Raw genomic sequence first — 20,874 nt, forward strand, 5'->3', positions numbered from 1 at the left:
AATTTCCAGCATGCAGTTTGAGGTGAGGGGGGCAGCTCACCCCCCCTGCACGAAGGGCTGCGTGCCCCATGTTTTTGGAGCACGTTGGGCACTGCTCGTAGCCGTCAGCAAGGCTGCAGATAACCGATCCCCAGAGCAGGCCTCTGCCACCGACAGCTCCCACTGGAGCCTCTCTAGGAGCCCTAATGCTGCCAGTTCTTTGGGAACTCAAATTATCTCTTTCTGTTCAGACACATATGTTGCTCGCAGTTGTTAAAATGTTGATTAACTTCACTGATTGTTCATTCTTGAGCCAAGTGAGGAAATGAGATCCCCAGCTATCTGTCAGACCCCTGGCGGAACCTCCATCATCTGCAGATAACCCAAAAGCACGCTGGTGTTCATGAGCACATAGATTAAAAAGACAGAACTTCCTCTTTAAATTAAATTCATCAGAGATGAAGTTCAAAATGTATTAAAAATCTAGAAAAACTACTCAGATTTTTATTAATAGCTATCCTGTTCTTAGTAGTCTTATTGCCATTTATTGATCAAAGCAATTGTTAAAATAGAAGCTAAATGATATATTGAAAATATATATTACTTTTAAGCATGGCAAGTCTGATGCCTTATATCTTGTTTGAAATAGTTAATGATTGCTAAATACCATTTCTCAAATTAGAAAGTATGAATAGGGCTTTATATTTAATTTTAAATTGTAAGCTTATTTTAAGGCTATAGCCTAGCAGTGATGCACACCTATTTTAGTTTATTAATGCATTAATTTTGGCCACCACTTTTTTTTTTTTTTTAGAGAAAACGTAATTAATGCAGGAAAAAAGAAGCGGCTCAATCAATAAAAAGAGCTGTTCAATCTGCTCAAAATGTATCCAAATCAGCGTTGCACATCAGTGTTTTGTCCGCTATGCGTTTCGTTTCTGTACAAAGGGAAGCAGTGCCCTCTCGTGGTCCCCTTCGGATGTGGCCCTGGAAACTGAACCCCTCTGAATTTTAGAACCGAATTTTTTTTGTGGGCAGAGATGTGGAGTTATTTTCCCCTTCCTATTTTGCAAGGAGTAGTTCTTTACCGCGAATTGGTTAAAAAATAATCCAGTTATGTGAATGCATGAAGGTATTAGCTGCTGATTACAAGATCAAGTGAAAGCTCACTGTACTAGATCATGGTAAAACTTCACGTTATTGCTGAGGAGATGTGGGTGCCCTTCTAGGTAGGTTTCTTTTCATGGAATGGTTTTGTTGTTGATTTTTTTCTCAATAGCTTAGCTCAAGGTTCAGATCAGAAGTCATATAAACTAGTAATTTCTCAAAACACCAGTAATTAATTGTGGAAAATCACATAGCAAAGTAATTTAAAACTCTATCTCCATTAGGCTTATCCTAAGCAGCTGACTCATGGTAACTCCTTATTATGCTCTGTCATCCCATGTACCCCCACAGTTGAGGGGTTTATTAGTAAGATTATGAGAATGATTTAAATCCAATTTACAAACCTAAACAATCACAGTCCACAGTCACTCAGTACTGGTTTCTGATTTCTGTTTGTTCTCGAAGCTGCTCTAAGGGGAAAATTCTGCATTCAACATTATGCAACTTATTATTTAAGTTAAGTTCATATTAATTGAAGATGAAAGAAATACTAAGCCAGTGAGAGTTTATAAGGACAATAAAATAGTTTTCTGTGCCATTAGTCACACATTCATACAGAGATAATCAATACCCAAAATTGTTCATATGACAGCAGAACTGGAATAGAACGAATGTCCTTTCCTTTAAGTTGTAAAATACTACATGAACCAAAGTTCTTATGAAAAATTTGTTTCACTGTCATTGATGTACCATGCAATCTTATTGCATAGATTCCTTTCTTTTATCTGAAAGTGCCCACAGGATTACATTTGTGCAGTATATCTAGGTATGGATGAGTATATGCAGAGAAACGCATAAACAAACTATTTTTATGTGTGTATACATACTCCATACTTACATTTTATATATAGAGTGCATGTGTATGTGCACACTGTTCATTTGCAGTAGGAACAGGCAAGGAAGGCTTTAAATGATTTAATAGCTGTTGGCAGGCTCACATGGGTAATTTAAGCTTGGGTTTGGGTATGAAGCGCAGGTCTTTGAAGTTGTCCTCAGTAGTATTCCACTTGGTCTTGGGAGCATCCTAAGAGAATGCTGCAGATTTCTTCTTGAATCAGCTCGGTTTTTATAAGGGAGAGAAAATGAGGATTTATGTAGATGTCTGGATCCACACCTTGCCCTGTTTTATGTCAGGTCCAAAGCAGCTGCCACCCCTTTCTGCAGTGCTATGTGTGGCATTAGCCTAGCTTCTCCCACCAGCAAGCTCCTGAGCAGCACGCATGTCAAACCTCAAAGACCAGAAAGCTAGCAATAAAAGTTGGTAAGATATAGAGGGGTCATAGTGTCGGACATGGGAGAGCAGCCTGCAGTGCATCATCCTGCGCCTGCGGAAGGGATGTCCGGTCAGATACCCGTGGCTGTCTGTGAAGGTGACAAACCATGGGCTGTGTCTTACCGTTGAGCTGTTGGGTGGCTGTGTGCAGCCCAGCTGGGGTGCTGGCTGTGGGCTGTCAGCGTTCACCAGCAGCGTTAATGCCACCCAGAATGGCCTGGGCACTCCGGGCTTGGAAACCGGTCCCTGCTGCAGCCAGGATCGTTGGCACGTTAGGAGTGGTACGAGGAAATGCTGGTTTTTAAGGTACTGTGATTAAGAAAGGATCTCTCCCTGTGTAATTTTATTAGTAGAAAAATTCAGGATGAAGCCTTACACTGACTGAAGTCAGTGAGAACAGCTCAGGGATTTCAGTGTACCCAGAGCCCACCTCGTTTGAGGACACAAAGGTTGCTTTGTCAGCTCTGATTCATCCAGCCTGGTGCTGTGTCAGTACTGTGAGATGTAGTGGCTGCTTCTGAAGACACCAGGAAGCCCCAGGTTGATCAGTACATTAGTATATTTTCCATGGCAATTATCATTTTTTTTTTACTTCATGAAAAGTTCATGTCGTGAAGAAGGAAGGTATATAACCATTTAATTCCTGTATGGCTTTATTCTTCTTAATCAGATAAATGGGTGTTGTATTCTACTAAGCACTTACTCTCACTCACATAATACATAAATTTAAAAAAAACCCTCAGTAATATGTCACTTCTAAATTATGTAGTATATAAAGGGTTTCTGCTTTATTAATTTTAAACTTTTTAACTTTAAGGTATTTTTTCTAAATAGGGTTTTATTGATACAATGGATAAAGTAGAAATGCCTTCTTTATATAATGGTATTGCAGTGTGTATATATCATTTAATTAGTGAATGTCTTATATGTCTAGCTCATAAACTAAATGGTCTGCAGATCTTCATAGAGAATGCTTTTGTATGTGTCACTTTAAGCGTGTCTGTCACTTGTTTATGAACCCTTTTAACCTCTGCCATTGCTGATTTCAAACAGTGTGACCAGCACTGGGAAACATGCCCCATGGCAGGGGGCAAACCAGTGATTTACAGAAATAGTGTTAGAATATTTTCGTTTTTCTATTTCAGTCTCTGTATGTCCTCATCCATATTTACTTTTTAGACTGCCCCTGCACTTTGAACAGAGATTTCCAGTGCATAGCCCACAGCAATCCCCAGGAATTTTTCCTGGGTTAATTAAAAACCCAGCAATGTGAATGAAGAGCTGAATGTCTCATTTGCATTGCCCAAAATACATTTGCTGATGGGGAATTTCGCCAGCTATTTTTCGGGATGTTCACTCAGTCACACTGAAGCCACTCAGAGACTTCCCTAGTTTGCCCTAAATAACATTGTCTCTTTTGGAATATTTGGCACCTACGTGTTCGTCATCCTGCTTATCGCTAACTGCAGCAGCGCAGTCCCTGTCCAGACCCTGAGGGCATATCCCATTATTAAGCTGCTAGATTTTTGACACTCCGTGTTTGGTACTTTTGGTTTTTCCTTGCTAGATGGATGCTAGACTGGATCAAGTTCTTCCCTTGTCTATGCTTTTAAGAGTTCTTCTTTTCTTTTGTGTGAAGACCTTGATATAGACTTAACCAAACCCCCTTTCATAGATTATCTCAATGTATTACCTTTTATCTGGTATCTTGTTGATATGCTTAAAAAATATATAGGTAGAAACTTGTGACTTTTATTAAGAAAAATCATGCTGCTTAATCTTTATTTGATCCTGAACTGATGAAATGAACACTATTACCTGTCCTTTTTAGATCATCTGATGCTTTGTTTTATTGATTTACTTCTTTGCCTAATGCTTCCATTGGTTCTGGTAAGCCTTGTTGCTCCACAGGTGATTTTTTTCCTTCCTCCCCAATAATTCAGTTGAATGGGTGCAGCCATTTGCAGTGGATTTGAAAGGCCTGTTTTGTATTTGTATTAGCTGAGGAGCCAATTTGTGTATTAATTTTGGAGATATGCTGTACTGTTCAGGTGGCCTACTTTGAGGTTTCTGAGTTATTTAATTGTAAAAAGTCCTGTTGAAAGCACTGATTTTTGTTCATCTTTACAGCTAACCACAGACGTGCAAAGACCCCGACCGACTCTGTGACACTAAATGTGCACCTCTTCTCTTCTGTTACTCTCAGGCAGTGCAATGGATTTACCACTTCTCTTCCAGGCTTCCCGCTCCTGGGATCTCTCCGTCCGAAGGACGACCAGTTGGTTTCAGTCTCGACCTAAACTTTTCCCTTTATCTACACAGGACATTTTTTTCTTGCCTTTCTGCCGTTCAGAAGTCTGTGCGCTTCGGTAGCAGCTGGGTGAGAGACTCTTGCACAAGTAGAGCGTTGCGGCCAGCAGAGTGGCAGACTGGAATACTGATTTTGTTTCAGGTCCCCATTTCTTGCCCTTAAGATCCAAGGGATTGCTGCTTTAGCATACATATGCACACAGCTATAGCATACTAAAGGAGAGGGAGAGACAGTATGACTGGATTTCAGGCAGCATTCCTTCTCTCCCCCCTCCTCAGGCTTCATACCTCTAAATAAATTTAACTCGATAAACTCATGGAGAGCCCTTTTTCTTTTCTTTTCTTCCTTTTTTTTAATCTTTATGTCTCTGGAGCACTTAATTCATCTTCTAAGGTATATTCTGAGTGCTGACTGCTGCCCTTTGTGCAACCCCAACCTATCCTGTGCTTTAACTTCTCATCGTTCATCTTTATGAGCCAAAATACTGACCCCAAAATGCAGTTCAATACCACAGATAACATCTACATGAAATTATTATGTTCTCAAGCTGATGACTTTTTTTAATCTCTTAGGGCAAGTTTATTCCTTGATATGTCAATTAAGACCATACTTAGTAATTTCCACTAAGTATTCGATTGCAAATGTGCAGTGAATGCAATTGTATATTGTAGTACCCGTCATAAGTCCACTTCCTTAGAGTGAAATGCAGCTATTGCATCTGTAGCAATTCATACAGATGAACTTACTAATTATAATTGTTTCAGCCAAATAGCACTCTGTATATCCATAATATTTTAATTAATTAATTTAATAATTAAAACATGCTAGCCTGGATTTACACTCATGTAGTTTAGATCAGTATCTCTAAAACTTATTATTTCATCATTATAAACTCTTTCAAGAACAGAGAAATAGGTATGGCTAGGATGTTCTTGAAAATCTGTTTCATTCTGGGTTTTTTGCACAAATGTGGTGCATTATGAATACATTGGGCATTGAAATGAACATATATCCTCATGCTTTTCTGCTCTCACTAACTTTTCTATTAGCTATGATCATGAAGGGCGTCTGACCAATGTAACACGTCCCACTGGAGTGGTAACTAGCCTTCATCGAGAAATGGAAAAGTCTATTACCATCGACATTGAGAATTCTAATCGGGATGACGATGTCACGGTCATCACAAATCTCTCCTCTGTGGAGGCTTCCTATACAGTTGTTCAAGGTACCAAAGCACCTTTCTCAGCACACCTCCTAACCACACATACAACTTGAGAAAGTATTTCACAACAGATTGGTGTCATTAGTACACTCATGAGCAGGGGGAAAAATGTGTAAGGCTTGCAAGAAAAAAAACTCCCATAAAGCTCATTCCTAAAATGACAGGTCTTCAGGACAGGTAAGAGACATTTCACAATCACGCTTCGTGTCAAATACATACGGTCGTTATCTGCTGGTGTCAGTTAGCCCTGCCATGACTTCTTGAGTCAGGTTCTCTGTACTTCACTGCAAAATCTGCTCTGACTTCAGTGCCACAGAGCTGCTGTCTGACTGCTGAACTGCTCTGGGAAGAGATCCTCACAGAGAGAGGCACTCAGGTAGCCTCCTGCCATTAGAAATGAAATCTTCCCAATTGATACGCTACCATTAAATGAAATGTAGAAGGCTTAGGGCAGTGGCTGATCTTGTGCTACAGGCAGCACTTCTGAGAACAGCCCAAGTATGGCAGGAGAGATCAGCACCAAACTGGTTAAATGTTTGTGTAGGGCTTCCCAGCACCACCCAGGCATTGCATCTGATGAAGCAGAACCAGTCAGTTATCACAGATAGGCTGAAAGGAATTTGGTGAGTGATGAGGTTTTTTAATTAAGATGTAATGTCACTGGAATATCATCATCGAACAGTAGTCTCCTCCTGACATAAATGTCAACATTTATAGACTATTATATTGTGACACGGCAGGTTACAAAGACTTTATTCCTCTGATACCAGATGATTAATTATGTAGATGCTGTCCTTCTGTCAGACTGATATAGATGCTCTGGTGTCAGCTGCAGGCTGTAGCTCTCCATCCTGTCCCAGAATGGACTTGGCCATGTCAAACAGCTGGAGAGCTGCCCGGCCAGAAGTGGCCAGGGTTATGTTCATAACGGTTTTCCGACAGCCAGAAATGCCAGGGGTGCCCATCAGGCCAGGGTGCTTCTGGGTGGGGGGGGAAGGTGAAGGACTGCGCCTGCCTGCTCGTATTGCTGCGGCCTCACACCTGGAGGATTTAAAGCCAAACGACTTCTGTACAAAGCCTCTGTTGGAGACAGAGAAGAGGCACTTCCTTCTTCCCACTCATAAAGAGTCCAACAGTCTTTTTGTCGCCCTTTTTGTCCTGGAGTTCAATGGTTTGTCGTTTATCCAGCAGTTCAGTTTTCAGGAGTTTTTGTTTATATTAGAAATAAATTACGTGGTGAACATGTATCACTGTGCATTTTGATTCACAATTAAGACTAAAGGGAAAACATAATGAAATAAACATAGTATCTCTCTGCAGGCTCATTGTTACACTACTGTTCTTTACATGAATCAGTAACATCTGTAATTTCCACCATAGTACCATGTAAATGGTAATTTCAGGCTGACTTCATTTAACATCAACAGGAGTGCAATAAAAAAAAATCAATCAAATTAAACTATATGTTTTCTTTATGACTGGAGTAGCTAAATTATTTTCTTTTCATTATTGCTGTAGATCAAGTGAGGAACAGCTACCAGCTCTGTAATAATGGTACTTTGAGAGTGATGTATGCCAATGGCATGAGCATTAGCTTTCACAGCGAACCACACGTGCTGGCTGGCACTGTGACTCCCACCATAGGACGATGTAATATTTCTCTGCCAATGGAAAATGGTCTCAACTCAATTGAATGGCGTCTGAGGAAGGAACAGATTAAAGGCAAAGTGACTGTGTTTGGAAGAAAGCTCAGGGTAAGTAGAATCTGTCATTAAAATAATGGTCTTTTCCTCTGTGGGCAGAAAATTAATTTTCCATTTTGAAGGATGTCTTTTCCCTATTATTAGTTGCTATAAATATACAGTTTTAGGATTGTCTTTGGTATAACAGACTTTATTTGAGAGGTCAGTTAACTGCATGGGGTTGTCTGCTGCAGTCAGATCTACAAGCTTCATTACTGAAAGTATTCCAAAAGAGGTTGGTAAAAATACCCAGAATATTGCTGCAAGTCACTCTGCTGCTGAAGGTGGGGGGGGAAAATCCAGCCACTCGCCATTTGTAAAAATGCTCTGGCACACTCAGCGCAGCGAGTCCTGGGGAGGAAACACAATTACAGCTCGACCGGTTATGTTCTGCTTCTGTAAAATCCCCCTACAGATCCATTGCGACAGGCGTATTGTGTTTATTCCCTTTCCCAAATGGCACGACTGGAAAATAATTGCCATAATTACAAAGTCATAAGCATAGGATAAGAAAGACACTCAGGTCGCGTAATCCATCCCCTGCCAAATTAAGGATCTGCTGCAGCTGAATTAATCCCATTCAGTGCTTAGCTGGCCTGTTTTTCACCCCTTAAGTACCTCAACTTTTGCTGGCTGCTTCAGTGTATGCAGTTTTGGAAGGGCTTTGAGATACTGGGCAGAAAACGAATGCAGCACCGATCAAGTCCTGGTTCTTTTAAAAATTCTTTCAGCATCAGTGGACATGAGATGCAGTTCTGTGTGCTGAGGATGACACATTAAATGCAATATATGTAAACAGTTGTGTTGTAATTTACAAAAAAATAATAAGACTCAGATGTTAAATGTTGGTATTTTCCCATTCCTTAACATCTGATTCACAGCGTTGAATTAACAAGTCTCTCCTTATTCTCACAAATCCTCAAAATGCACCTACTGGGGAGAGGGGGAAGGTTAGACAAAAAGTGGAATGAGATTAGCAGCTAATCCTTAATGACTAAATTTCATGGCTGTGTAATTGATTTTTGATGTGCTGACCTGCAGAACTTGATTATAAGTAGAAAATAGATTGGCTCTGCATTTCGACTAGGTGTTCCAAACAAAAATAAAGGGGACCCTGAAATGAAATTGCTGTAATCCTAACTCTCAGCACTAAAAATTTACTAGAGGTACTTGTGGTTATTAGCTGAAGTTAAACACGTCTTAGAGCTTGAAACCCTGCCTGAAATGGGTTTTCTTGCATCATGTTTATGCAAATCAAAACACTGCTTTATCTAGCAACACCTCAACATTTAATTGTCTGGTGTTAGTTCGTGTAACAATAATCACATATCCATTTAGCTCTTTTAAATGAAAATCACTACAAGATTATAACAGGTTGAGTGGACGGAAAATGAAATTCAAAAATTAGGGAGAAAGCATAGCATTTATTTGCATCTCATTTATTCTGATTTGTCTTTATAAATTGTTAGCGAATGAAACAGAGCAAGTGTGTTGGAACACTGGGGGAGATGGTGGCAGCGGGGACAGCTGTGGCACGTGGTTTGGGGACAGCCGGTGATAGAGTGTGCAGAGCCATCTCCTGAACCCCCAATTTAGCATCGAGTGTTACTGAAAGGGGTTGTTATTATACGGGATTTGCCTCGTGGGAGTACCCCTTTTCTTCAGTAATGAAAAGGGGCTTATAAGAAGGGTGGGAACAGACTTTTTAGTAGGGCCTGTAGTGATAGGACAAGGGGTAATGGATTTAAACTAAAAGAGGGGAGATTTGTACTAGAGACAAGGAAGAAAGTTTTTCTGATGAGGGTGGTGAAACACTGGCACAGGTTGCCCAGAGAGGTGCTGGAGGCCCCATACCTGGAAGGATTCAAGGTCAGGCTGGATGGAGAACGTGATCTGGTTGAGGTTGTCCGTTCTCACTGCAGGGAGGTTGGCCTGGATGATCTCAAAATGTCCCTTTCAACCCACAACATTTTTTATTCTACCATTCTTCATATACTGCTGTTCCCCATGCCCCAGCTCTGCTTATCTGTGCTGCAGGCACGGCGCAGCTCTACATGTCAGCCTCTGCAAACACGCCTGGGCAGGCTTCATTAGGCCAGGAAATGAAGACCTGCACTTCACCCTCGTTATCCCACTCACTGTCCACCGTTACTTCATGTGCCACACATTTGGGCTTCTGTGGTAGCTTTTCCTTCTGAGGAGTTTTTGTTAGAGCGCAGCATCACGTATGTGGTTCCGTTTGCCAGACCTTTCCCTAAGGCTCCAGGGCGCATCCCGATGGCCCAGGGAGAACCCAATGTGACGTGGGTAGGGAGACAACTGAGGAAGAGCTCATTAGGTCATCATTAGTTGTGGTATTCGTCATAGCATTATTAGTGTGCCAGGAAGAGCAGGAGTTAGCCATTCCATTTGTGTTTCTATTTAATTAATATGGCACTGCAATTATGTGGTCTAGTTTTACTTATTTTACAAAAGAAAAGGAAGTTACTGAATTATCCAGGGGTTTCTTCATTCTCCAAGTCATATCTGTGTGTGTGTGTGTGCATAGCTCTTGTCTATGGAATCATTGAAAAAAACCCTAATACTGCAGTTTTCTATGAAAAAAATGCATCTAATAACCTTTATAATGTTTTTGAGAAAAGGGAGGATACCTGCAGTGAGGCTTTCCTATGTGCACATTGCAGTTGCAGTTACTGTAACAGAGGGAAGAAACCCCAGAAATCTCAACTGTCTTATGAGGCTTCAGAAATTAAAAAACAAACCGAACCAAACCCAAACAAAAACCCAAAAGCTAAAATTCAGTTCATAATCTTTCTGAAAGAAAAAATACCCTATATTGTCTTTGAATCACAGGTTGCTGGGATAACCTTTGGGAAAACCTACAGAAAAGAGCTTTTTCTAATAATTGCCCACTGAGGAAATGCAAGGTGTTAAAGAGCTGAATTTCATTAATGGAAAAAATTAGGATAATGAGCAATGATTTGAAATAATTATTTCTTTACAAACACAAAATTGTATTAACTTTAAATTTGCTTGCTTTATAACTGAATTCCTATCGAGCATGTTAGGATGGGAACTGGGTTTACCCCTGCCAGGGAGAATGTCTCAGAATAACTTTTATGCCCTCAAGAAAGGCTCAGGGTTAATTTACATGTTGTCTGATGTGCATTTTGGATAAGATAAAATATTGCTTAATCAAAGCTACTATAGAATATAAGTTGAAGAACAAATTTCCAGAAACTGATGAACACCTTTTAAGTAGACATTGCTCTTAAATTATGTCTAATTTAAAGACTTCTACTTTATTTATGATGCATCTACAATTAAATTACTTAAGAAGCTTTATCAGATTACAGTATTAGCCTGAATTCTGTGGCTTAGACTCCAGTGAAATTATTTATGTGTCTCTCATTTAAGCACTCACACTAGAATCCTCTCCATTTGGCATTCTAACGCTCATTTGTTTCTGTTTTACTCTCTGATTTAAAAATAAATAAATCTAGGAAACACTTCATGTTGTACTTTGATTTGAAAATTGTAACTGAAAAAAAATGGAAAACAACAGAAAAAGGCGTACCTAATTGTCTAGCACTTTTGTTTCCCAAAACCAGAAGTCCATCTTTTGCAGCCTGTATGGCCAGGGGTTTTAACCAAAAGAAATGAAACCCATTCCTAGAGACTGGGTTGCCGAGGGACCTATTGAATATTAGGAAAGTAAATGAAGAAAACATTAAATTAATTAATTCCTAAGGAGGGTGTTGCAACTACAGAACCGAAGTAGTTAAACCTCAATGAAGACGCAAGATTATAATTTCTTCTGTTGTTCTTGGAGTCATTACAGGGGGAAAGGCAAAAAACTACCAATGGCAGAAGCAGAAAAATCGCTGCCGTGCAAAGTAATGTGTTTCTCTGCCAAGTGCCAATTCCACTCTGCAGTCTGAGAGCCGGGTGTGTGGTGTGTGTCTGTCTGTCTTGACAGTGCGGGAATCCTTTCTGTGATTACAGCTCCCGTGTCACAGGGAGATGGGAAGTGTCCCAGTAAAACACTCAAGCTTACATATTTGGATATACTGGGAAGCAAGTCCATAGGAAGACGTCCTCCACTTTCCAGAAAAGTGGGGAAATTTAGTACTCCATTGTGCATGCTGTTTTTACGCTGAAAACCCCTAGCGGAGTGTGCCCACTTAATGCAGCCTTTCTTCATTCCATAGGTGCACGGGAGGAATTTGCTGTCCATTGATTACGACCGCAACATCCGCACGGAAAAGATCTACGACGATCACCGGAAATTCACGCTGCGGATCATCTACGATCAGCTGGGCCGGCCGTTCCTCTGGCTGCCCAGCAGCGGCCTGGCTGCCGTCAACGTCTCCTACTTCTTCAACGGGCGCCTGGCAGGGCTGCAGCGCGGGGCCATGAGTGAGAGGACAGACATCGACAAGCAGGGCAGGATCACATCGCGCATGTTTGCAGACGGGAAGGTTTGGAGCTACACCTATCTTGAAAAGGTAGGTGATGTTGTTCTACCTTCTGGCGTTAGCTGCAAAGACACACCATGCTGTTTGGCTCATTTTAAGCTCTGTACGTAACATACACGCACACACAGATTGCCTAAAATGTGATGTGTTCCAGCTGGTAAGAATCCCTTTGTACCTGGTCTCAAAATTCCTTACTTTTTGATTAGTCAACTGAATTTGAGTAATTTTTAATGGGAAATACTTTGTTTATGGTTTGGGTCTTTTGATATTTTCCTGAAAGCAGTTAGACTGCCGTATAATGGCATAGACTAACACAATGAAGTGTGCTTAATAAAGACAAAAAATGCCTGACAACCTGACAGAAGGTTCAGGTAGAAACAGTTCGTTCATCTCTAATCATTGTTTGTTGAATGAAAATATGTTAATGCATTTTAGCCTAATTAAGACACTTCATTCATAAAAGTGTCTTCAATACTTAAAAATTGCGTATTATTTTGCCTTTTCCTTCTTTGAATCTGTTATTTTAAGCAAACCAAAGCTATGTTCTCTGCTCAGTTTTGCACATATTTCACAGTAATAGTTGTGAATTATAACAGCTAGCAGAAAGATATGTTTAGCTGACTCCTCTATATCCCTCAGGAAAAATAAAGGAAAAAAGCAGTCCTACTAAAGGGAAGGTGGCTGATAGGTTGCTGACCGCTGCTTTCTCTGGAGCGTCACCACATTGATTTCCAAGCAGCTGATGCTCTGGTCTGGCAGTCTGACAATATTCCCGAGCTGCTTTGCACCCCTCACTAACGCATCCAATTCTCCTTTTAGGCATTTAACATTAGAGCCTTTCAGGAAACTGATTCCTTCTCTTTAATGCTGTCTCGGAGGTCACATGCTAAAAGCCAGTAACTGTGTGTTATTTTTTTCCCTGCAGTCGATGGTTCTGCTCCTTCAGAGCCAGCGGCAGTACATCTTCGAGTATGATTCCTCAGACAGACTTCACGCTGTCACCATGCCGAGCGTCGCTCGGCACAGCATGTCAACGCACACCTCCATTGGCTACATCAGAAATATTTATAATCCTCCCGAAAGCAATGCATCAGTGATTTTTGATTACAGCGATGATGGGAGGATTTTGAAAACATCGTTTTTGGGTACTGGCCGACAAGTCTTCTACAAGTATGGAAAGCTGTCCAAATTATCTGAAATTGTTTACGACAGCACTGCGGTTACTTTTGGATATGATGAAACCACAGGTGTCCTAAAAATGGTGAATTTGCAAAGCGGAGGATTTTCTTGTACAATCCGCTATCGTAAAATTGGTCCTCTTGTTGACAAACAAATCTACAGGTTCTCCGAAGAAGGTATGGTCAATGCAAGGTTCGATTATACATACCATGATAATAGCTTTCGAATCGCAAGCATCAAACCTATAATAAGTGAGACACCTCTTCCAGTTGATCTTTACCGTTACGATGAGATTTCTGGCAAAGTAGAGCATTTTGGCAAATTTGGAGTTATTTATTATGATATAAATCAAATTATTACTACAGCAGTTATGACCCTGAGTAAGCACTTCGATACCCATGGGCGCATTAAAGAGGTTCAGTATGAAATGTTCAGATCCCTGATGTACTGGATGACTGTGCAATACGACAGCATGGGAAGGGTAACTAAAAGAGAACTGAAACTTGGTCCATATGCCAACACAACCAAGTACACCTACGATTACGATGGAGATGGGCAACTGCAAAGCGTTGCAGTAAACGATAGGCCAACCTGGCGTTACAGTTATGATCTGAATGGAAACCTTCATCTCTTGAATCCTGGAAACATCGTCCGGTTGATGCCCCTGCGCTATGACCTAAGAGACAGGATTACGCGCTTAGGTGACATACCGTACAAGATTGACGACGATGGATTCCTGTGCCAGCGAGGCTCGGACATGTTTGAGTACAACTCCAAAGGGCTCTTAACAAGAGCTTACAACAAAGCAAACGGGTGGAGCGTTCAGTACCGCTACGATGGACTCGGCCGAAGGGCTTCCTGTAAGACCAACCTGGGGCATCATCTACAGTACTTCTATGCTGATCTTCACAATCCAGCAAGGGTAACTCATGTCTACAATCATTCCAACTCAGAAATTACCTCGTTGTACTATGATCTACAAGGTCACCTCTTTGCAATGGAGAGTAGCAGTGGGGAAGAATATTATGTCGCCTCTGATAACACAGGCACTCCATTAGCCGTGTTCAGCATCAACGGCCTCATGATCAAACAGCTTCAGTACACAGCTTATGGGGAGATCTATTATGACTCGAACCCTGATTTCCAGCTGGTGATTGGGTTCCATGGAGGGTTGTATGATCCTTTAACCAAACTCGTTCATTTTACCCAAAGGGACTATGATGTCCTGGCTGGGCGCTGGACATCTCCTGATTACACCGTGTGGAAGAACATCGGTAAAGAACCCGCTCCATTCAACCTGTACATGTTCAAGAGTAACAACCCTCTCAGCAATGAACTGGATCTGAAGAATTACGTAACAGGTGAGGCTTCACTGCATCTTTAATTAAAAACTCTACAGTTTGGAAGTTAATGTGGGAAAGAAATCAGACTTCTCCTTACTAGCCATTTGCTGAATACCCCTGTCAGTGTTGGGCCTGATTCTTTGATGCTGCTCCTCCCTGAATGAAAGGACACTAAAGGAGAAGCCACAAATAATTATGGAGGGGAAATTACAAAAAAAAATCTTAAAATTGCCTAAATATTCAGTTTCAGCACAGCCATAGTGTTTTCCTATTGAAGTAGTACTGTATGAAGATGCGTTCGCTCTAATTTTTTATAAAGTAAAGTGAAGTTACTTACAAGAATCCCTGCAGGTTATTTGCAGAATCAGGAACCACAGCTGCTCAGCATCTCTGCCCTTCAGGGCTACTTTCAAAATTAACTGCTGCCTGAGCCCATGGGCACATAATGAATTAGCACTGAGAAAGGATTTAATTAAACCTCTTTTTTCCCCATTTAACTTCTAATATACAAACAGTCTTTAGTCTTTTTAAAAAAACCTTGATTTTTAAAAAAAAATATTTCCTCTTGTGAGGCTTGAGAATTTTTATGGAATGTGTAAAACTGAGGAAAAGAAACAAGTAGTATTGACCGTGTATGTTAGAATTGGGCAAAACTTGTGACCTCTCCTTAATTAGTAATAATTTTTCAGTTAGTAAGATCACACAGTACTTGAACTAGCTGCTGGGAGTTTCTAAAAGAAAGGTAATTAATATGTCTTCAGGAAAGGCTTTTTTCAGAATGGGATATGCAGTATGCAGTAATTAGAGCAGTGATACAGTTTTTTTAAAAGAGCTATCTTAGTTTTAGCAGTAATTTCAATTTCAAGAAGAAGTGTGCATTTCCTTCAAAGAAAAACAGCAAGTTTCATTAGTATGTTGGGATCCACTCGTATGTGTAACACACCCTAGGATGCAAATTCTGTTGCCCTAAATTCAACAGAATTCCTGTTTTCATCCACCACTGTGTGATTCAGGTTTTCAGTGTGGTGATGTTTTGCTGCATTCTGAAATGGCATTGGTTTCATTTGTCCATCCACTGGATGAAATCTAGGAAGATATATTGTGTTTTGATACAACACACACCTTGTAGTCTGTAGAAATACTGCACTGGTGATTAAAATATTCGTCGTTGTGTGGACTAAATGGATGAGCTTGCACAAGAAGTGATGATGGTAGCACCTTGGTTGTCATAGTTTAAAAACCCCAAACAGAAAACAAAACCCCTTCCCCCCAGTCTGTTCTCATTGTTAACCCCTGTGACACAGCTGCGTTCCTGTTTCGCTGAGCAGGAATTCCTGTAGCAATTCCAGTGCACGTTAGCTAAGAGAAATAGTAACTGCTTTGTATGCAGGTCCTCCTTGGTTTTGTTGCAGAATTAGGGCAGCTGAAATGAGTTGTTCAGTTTACACCATTATTCAGTAAAATAAACTCAAGCCTTAAAAAGAGCAGTGATCCGGTGCTGTCCAAAGCTGGAGGAAAAATATGGTAGGCACCATGTGACGGCACATCCGTACAAATACCTACATAGGAGTATTTTACTGCTTATTTAGTGTCAGAAAGACTAAGGAAAGATGATTTCTGCTGTCGAATGTCCACAGCCAAGAATTACTACACTTTTTATGATGTTGAAACATTACCTCTGCTAAAACCTTGGGGAGAACAGGCTTTGCAGCAGCGACCCTTGCATCGTGTCGGGCATGGCGTTTGGCTCCCAGAAAGAGGCAGCAGTAGCAGCATCGGGAGCTGTCGGAGGCCACCACGGCGAGAAGGGCATGGGAAAAGACAGGAGAGAGTTTTACACAGAAGTGGCAGTGAATGTGGGTCCAGATCAAACGGGAAGGGCCTGTTCTCCCACGCTGCTGTTTGTCTCTGTGGCAGCCAGAAAAGAAGAGCAGGAAAAGGAAATGGAAAACAGGGTCATGGGCTTTATTTGTTTCTTGGTAAAAACATTACTTTGATAACTAAATTACATCATTAGTTCTTAATAACCACTGAGTGAGCATTACTCTCATTAATTTAGTGATTTAGCTTTCTTCCACTGGATATGCAGGCAGAGTTTTACTGGTCCACCCTGGAGCTGGGACTTCCTGAAGCTCCCCCAGAGCTGAGCTGGAGCCCCTGTGGTGCCCACCCTCCTGTCCCGGGCTGCAGGGATGGGCGGGACATTCATGCAGCCTAAATTTGGACATCTGAATCACCAGGCTGGTGTCTCACTGCACTGAACGCAGCCTCCCCAGACCTGATGACAGCCAATGGAAGCAGGACGTAGAAGCAAAGCCGTGTATTTCCCCAAAGGACTTTGCAGATGTTTTTAGGAATACTGACCTAATAAAACAGCATTTTACAATACAGTTCACAGGTTATGGTAGCCACATCAGAAGGTGTCAGAGATGGGACAAGTATTGCATACAGTAAAATAATGATCCATGTGCTGCAACAGAAAAACAATAAAAGCGGTGTTATATCCCTGATGAACTATTCTGGGTAAATGGAAAGCAATATTTCCTGTGCCTGGTCATGGTGGGTTACTACAGTTCTGTAAAGTGCCATGCTGTATATAAATCATGAGTTCCACTGCTATGTGAAATTAAGGAGATCGAGAATAGATGTCCTAATTTTTTTATTTCTTTGGGATGCATTTATTTCTCACTTGCCTGCTTACTTTTGATTTTTAGATGTCAAAAGCTGGTTGGTGATGTTTGGATTTCAGCTTAGCAACATTATTCCTGGTTTCCCTAGAGCAAAAATGCACTTTGTGTCGCCGCCATACGAGTTGTCTGAGAGTCAAGCATGTGAAAACGGACAGGTAGGCGGAAAAATGAAGTTATTTTTCTGATAAATTTCCCTTGCCTCGTGAATTGAATGGCTGGCTCGTCTTGTTACAGCAGAAGGCCAAGTGTTGCACTGGAAAATGGAAGTGAGCATAGCTAGATTTTATACTAATGAACATATGCCTTTCTTGCCAGCCTGCATTGTTATCATAATTACAGTGTCATTAGTTTGTCTTTTATTGAGTTCTTCCTTGATTAACAAGTTGTAACTCGATTAACTTGATTAGTAATGACAAAGGGAGACTTTGTCAGGATAATTTATCATCTGTTGTAACCTTCGGTAAACCATCCTAATAACATGTGTGTTGCGGCAAATTTAGGTTGGTACTTGCAGTACTGGTAAGGAATGGTTCTGTTTCTCACCCTGTGATAGGATTCCTCATCATTTTTTGGCTGATGCCTTTCATTGTTAGAGACTGTGGTTTGCTACTCCAGTTACCATCGATCACAGTGTAAGGTTAAGGTGGGAAAGGGTATGTGCTTTCCACCTTTAGAATAAATTCCAACACATTTAATAAACCTAAAAAAGAGCACTAGGCCAATTTCAGACTACGTCTGTGCTAGTCTCACTTCACGTTCGTGCTAAGACAAGTGAAATTGTCACAGAAACATAAATATATTGCTTTCACAGGCATCGAAGTAATTTGAGAACCTAAATCCTCTCTTCAGGCACTGCTCTGGTATTTTGGAGCCCAAATCTCGTGTATTTTCAGAAAAGGCTTACCTTCAGAAACACTTTAGTTCTATATACTGGTTGAAATCTCTGGGCAAAAGTGTCCAGAAATTAAGTGCTATCTTTTAATACATTCATTCTGTTTGATTTAAGCTCCGATTAAAATTACGATAGACTTGGGCCTTACATTTTCTTGTAACAGACATCATATAATTTGCCAAAATTGAGATGTGTGGTACATGTGCGCTACAAAGGGTGATTAATGAAAAATACTTTATTTCATATTACTGATAGCAAAATAATTTGGCAAATGAGTATTTACCCGATTCTGTGTGGGTGTATGGGCTAGGAAACTGAGGGTGGTCTTCCTATAGCGTAGGAATTATTCACTACGTGGCTTTCCTTTGAAAAGTCAAAGCAAAGATTAGCATCGGTCCCTGAAATGAGTTGTTTTCAGATCCATCTCTTCCTCGGTGTTTGTTTTGTTTTGTTTTGTTTTCCCCAGCTAATTACAGGAGTTCAGCAGACGACAGAAAGACACAACCAAGCTTTCATGGCTCTCGAGGGACAGGTCATCTCTAAAAGATTACATGCCAGCATTAGAGAGAAAGCGGGTCACTGGTTCGCGACAACGGCTCCCATCATTGGGAAGGGCATCATGTTTGCCGTGAAGGAGGGCCGGGTAACCACTGGCATTTCCAGCATAGCCACAGACGACAGCAGGAAGATCGCCTCTGTCCTCAACAGCGCGCACTACCTGGAGAAGATGCACTACAGCATTGAGGGGAAGGACACCCATTACTTCGTCAAGATAGGCTCGGCCGACGGCGACCTCGTCACCCTCGCCATGACCAGCGGGCGGAAGGTGCTGGACAGCGGAGTCAACGTCACCGTGTCCCAGCCCACTCTGCTGGTCAACGGGAGGACTCGAAGGTTTACCAATGTTGAGTTTCAGCATTCCACGCTGCTGATCAACATCCGCTACGGCCTGACCCCTGACGCGCTGGACGAGGAGAAGGCACGGGTGCTGGAGCAGGCTCGGCAGCGAGCCCTGGGGTCTGCCTGGGCCCGAGAGCAGCAGAAGGCGCGGGATGGCCGAGAGGGCAGCCGTGTGTGGACAGACGGGGAGAAGCAGCAGCTTCTGAGCACAGGAAGGGTTCAAGGGTACGAGGGATATTATGTCCTGCCCGTGGAGCAGTACCCAGAGCTAGCAGACAGTAGCAGCAATATCCAGTTTCTAAGACAGAATGAAATGGGAAAGAGGTAACAAATTAACCTGCTGTCATCCTGTGCTGGATGAATCAGTAGTCATAACCGTTATCTCCTCTCCTAAGGAGATGAAGACCTAAATGGGGGCACTAGGCTGAGCTACTTTGGGATAGTAAGTGGCAAAAAAAGCTCATATTTTTTGAGTTAAATGCTACTGTTCAAGTGATTAAAAACCACATCCTGAAGTGGACTAAAGCCAGACTGAAAACTCTTAACTGTACAAATTAAAAAGTACCCCTGAAATATTACCCACTTGTTCTGGGTCTAAAGAAAAACAAAAAGAAGGCCTCATATTGTATTACCTCACTCCATTCACACGTGAGCAAACTAAGAAATCCAAGTGGGCCACTTTCACTGACCAGCTGATGAAACACAGATGATTCAGACTGCTTGTTTGATAAATATCCAAGAGGTTTTCATTTAAAGCAAAATACAGGTGCATTTAAAACATGACTTTGGGGTGATTTGTGTGTAGCAACTGGAGGACAATGAGAATGCAAGTGAGAGCGCACTGGAAATAGTAAAGAAAATATATTTAAAAGTAACAAAACTGCACTTGCACTCTGACCCTCCACTTGTCTGGCCTGAAGCTTAACTTATTCAAAGAGGGCAGAGTGTAGAGTTACCTGCGAAATGGTGGCTATAAATCACTACAAATAAATTTCATACTCTGTTTGTCTTTGAAGATTTCCATTGTGGACAGTATAACACCGTTACAGGGTGTAGTCTGTTTAGATTCAGTAGTTTGTTGGTATCAGTTCCAGTAGAGCTGTGGGCATTGTGTTACACTATTGCAAACGGGCACCACGTCAGATCACCCTGTACATACATCAGCCAGAAGGCACAATCACTGTTTCAGATTTAAAAATTATTAGTGTGTTTGTTTGGTCGAGAAACTGAGACAATCACATTATGGTCACCACAAAAAAAAAAATCTAAGAACAACTTTGGTACAAGAACTTTTTTGTAATATACATGTATGAATTGTTCATTGAGTTTTTATATTAATTTTAATTTGCTGCTAAGCAAAGACTAGAGACAGGCAAAGATAATTTATGGCAAAGTGTTTAAATTGTTTATACATAAATAAAGTCTCTAAAACTCCTGTGAATTGCTTGTCTTCCATTGTGAAATCTTTTAAAAATGGAAAAGTATCAGTGTCTCACTGTCAGCTCTTGCACACAGCGTTTCTGTATCAAAATGACTTGCTGCTGTTATGCCCTGCATTCTGCAGAGGGCTGGTTCTTTGGTCTCTGGGTAAGCCAAGCCCTACCTAAGTCTGCTTAGGACACAGCAGGAAATCGGGGAATGCTTCAGGGATTCCCTCTCTGCACAGCACACCTAGTAACCCTCAAATTGCCACATTTC

At 41.3% G+C, this 20,874-nt stretch overlaps 1 protein-coding gene across 1 annotated transcript in view; it reads left to right on the top strand.

The window, feature by feature from the left end:
* Window positions 1-20,617, top strand: part of TENM2 (teneurin transmembrane protein 2) — a 97,386-nt gene extending 76,769 nt beyond the window's left edge. Inside the window, exons 18-23 of the mRNA XM_010184332.1 lie at window positions 5,780-5,955; window positions 7,471-7,706; window positions 11,906-12,202; window positions 13,098-14,712; window positions 17,409-17,539; window positions 18,743-20,617. Coding sequence (XP_010182634.1) covers window positions 5,780-5,955; window positions 7,471-7,706; window positions 11,906-12,202; window positions 13,098-14,712; window positions 17,409-17,539; window positions 18,743-19,504 — 3,217 coding nt within the window. The 3' untranslated portion in view covers window positions 19,505-20,617. The remainder of the gene's footprint in view (window positions 1-5,779; window positions 5,956-7,470; window positions 7,707-11,905; window positions 12,203-13,097; window positions 14,713-17,408; window positions 17,540-18,742) is intronic.
* Window positions 20,618-20,874: the final 257 nt, after the last annotated feature.

Source organism: Mesitornis unicolor, unplaced genomic scaffold (genome assembly GCF_000695765.1).
Source record: "Mesitornis unicolor isolate BGI_N332 unplaced genomic scaffold, ASM69576v1 scaffold28225, whole genome shotgun sequence".
Taxonomy (NCBI): domain Eukaryota; kingdom Metazoa; phylum Chordata; class Aves; order Mesitornithiformes; family Mesitornithidae; genus Mesitornis; species Mesitornis unicolor.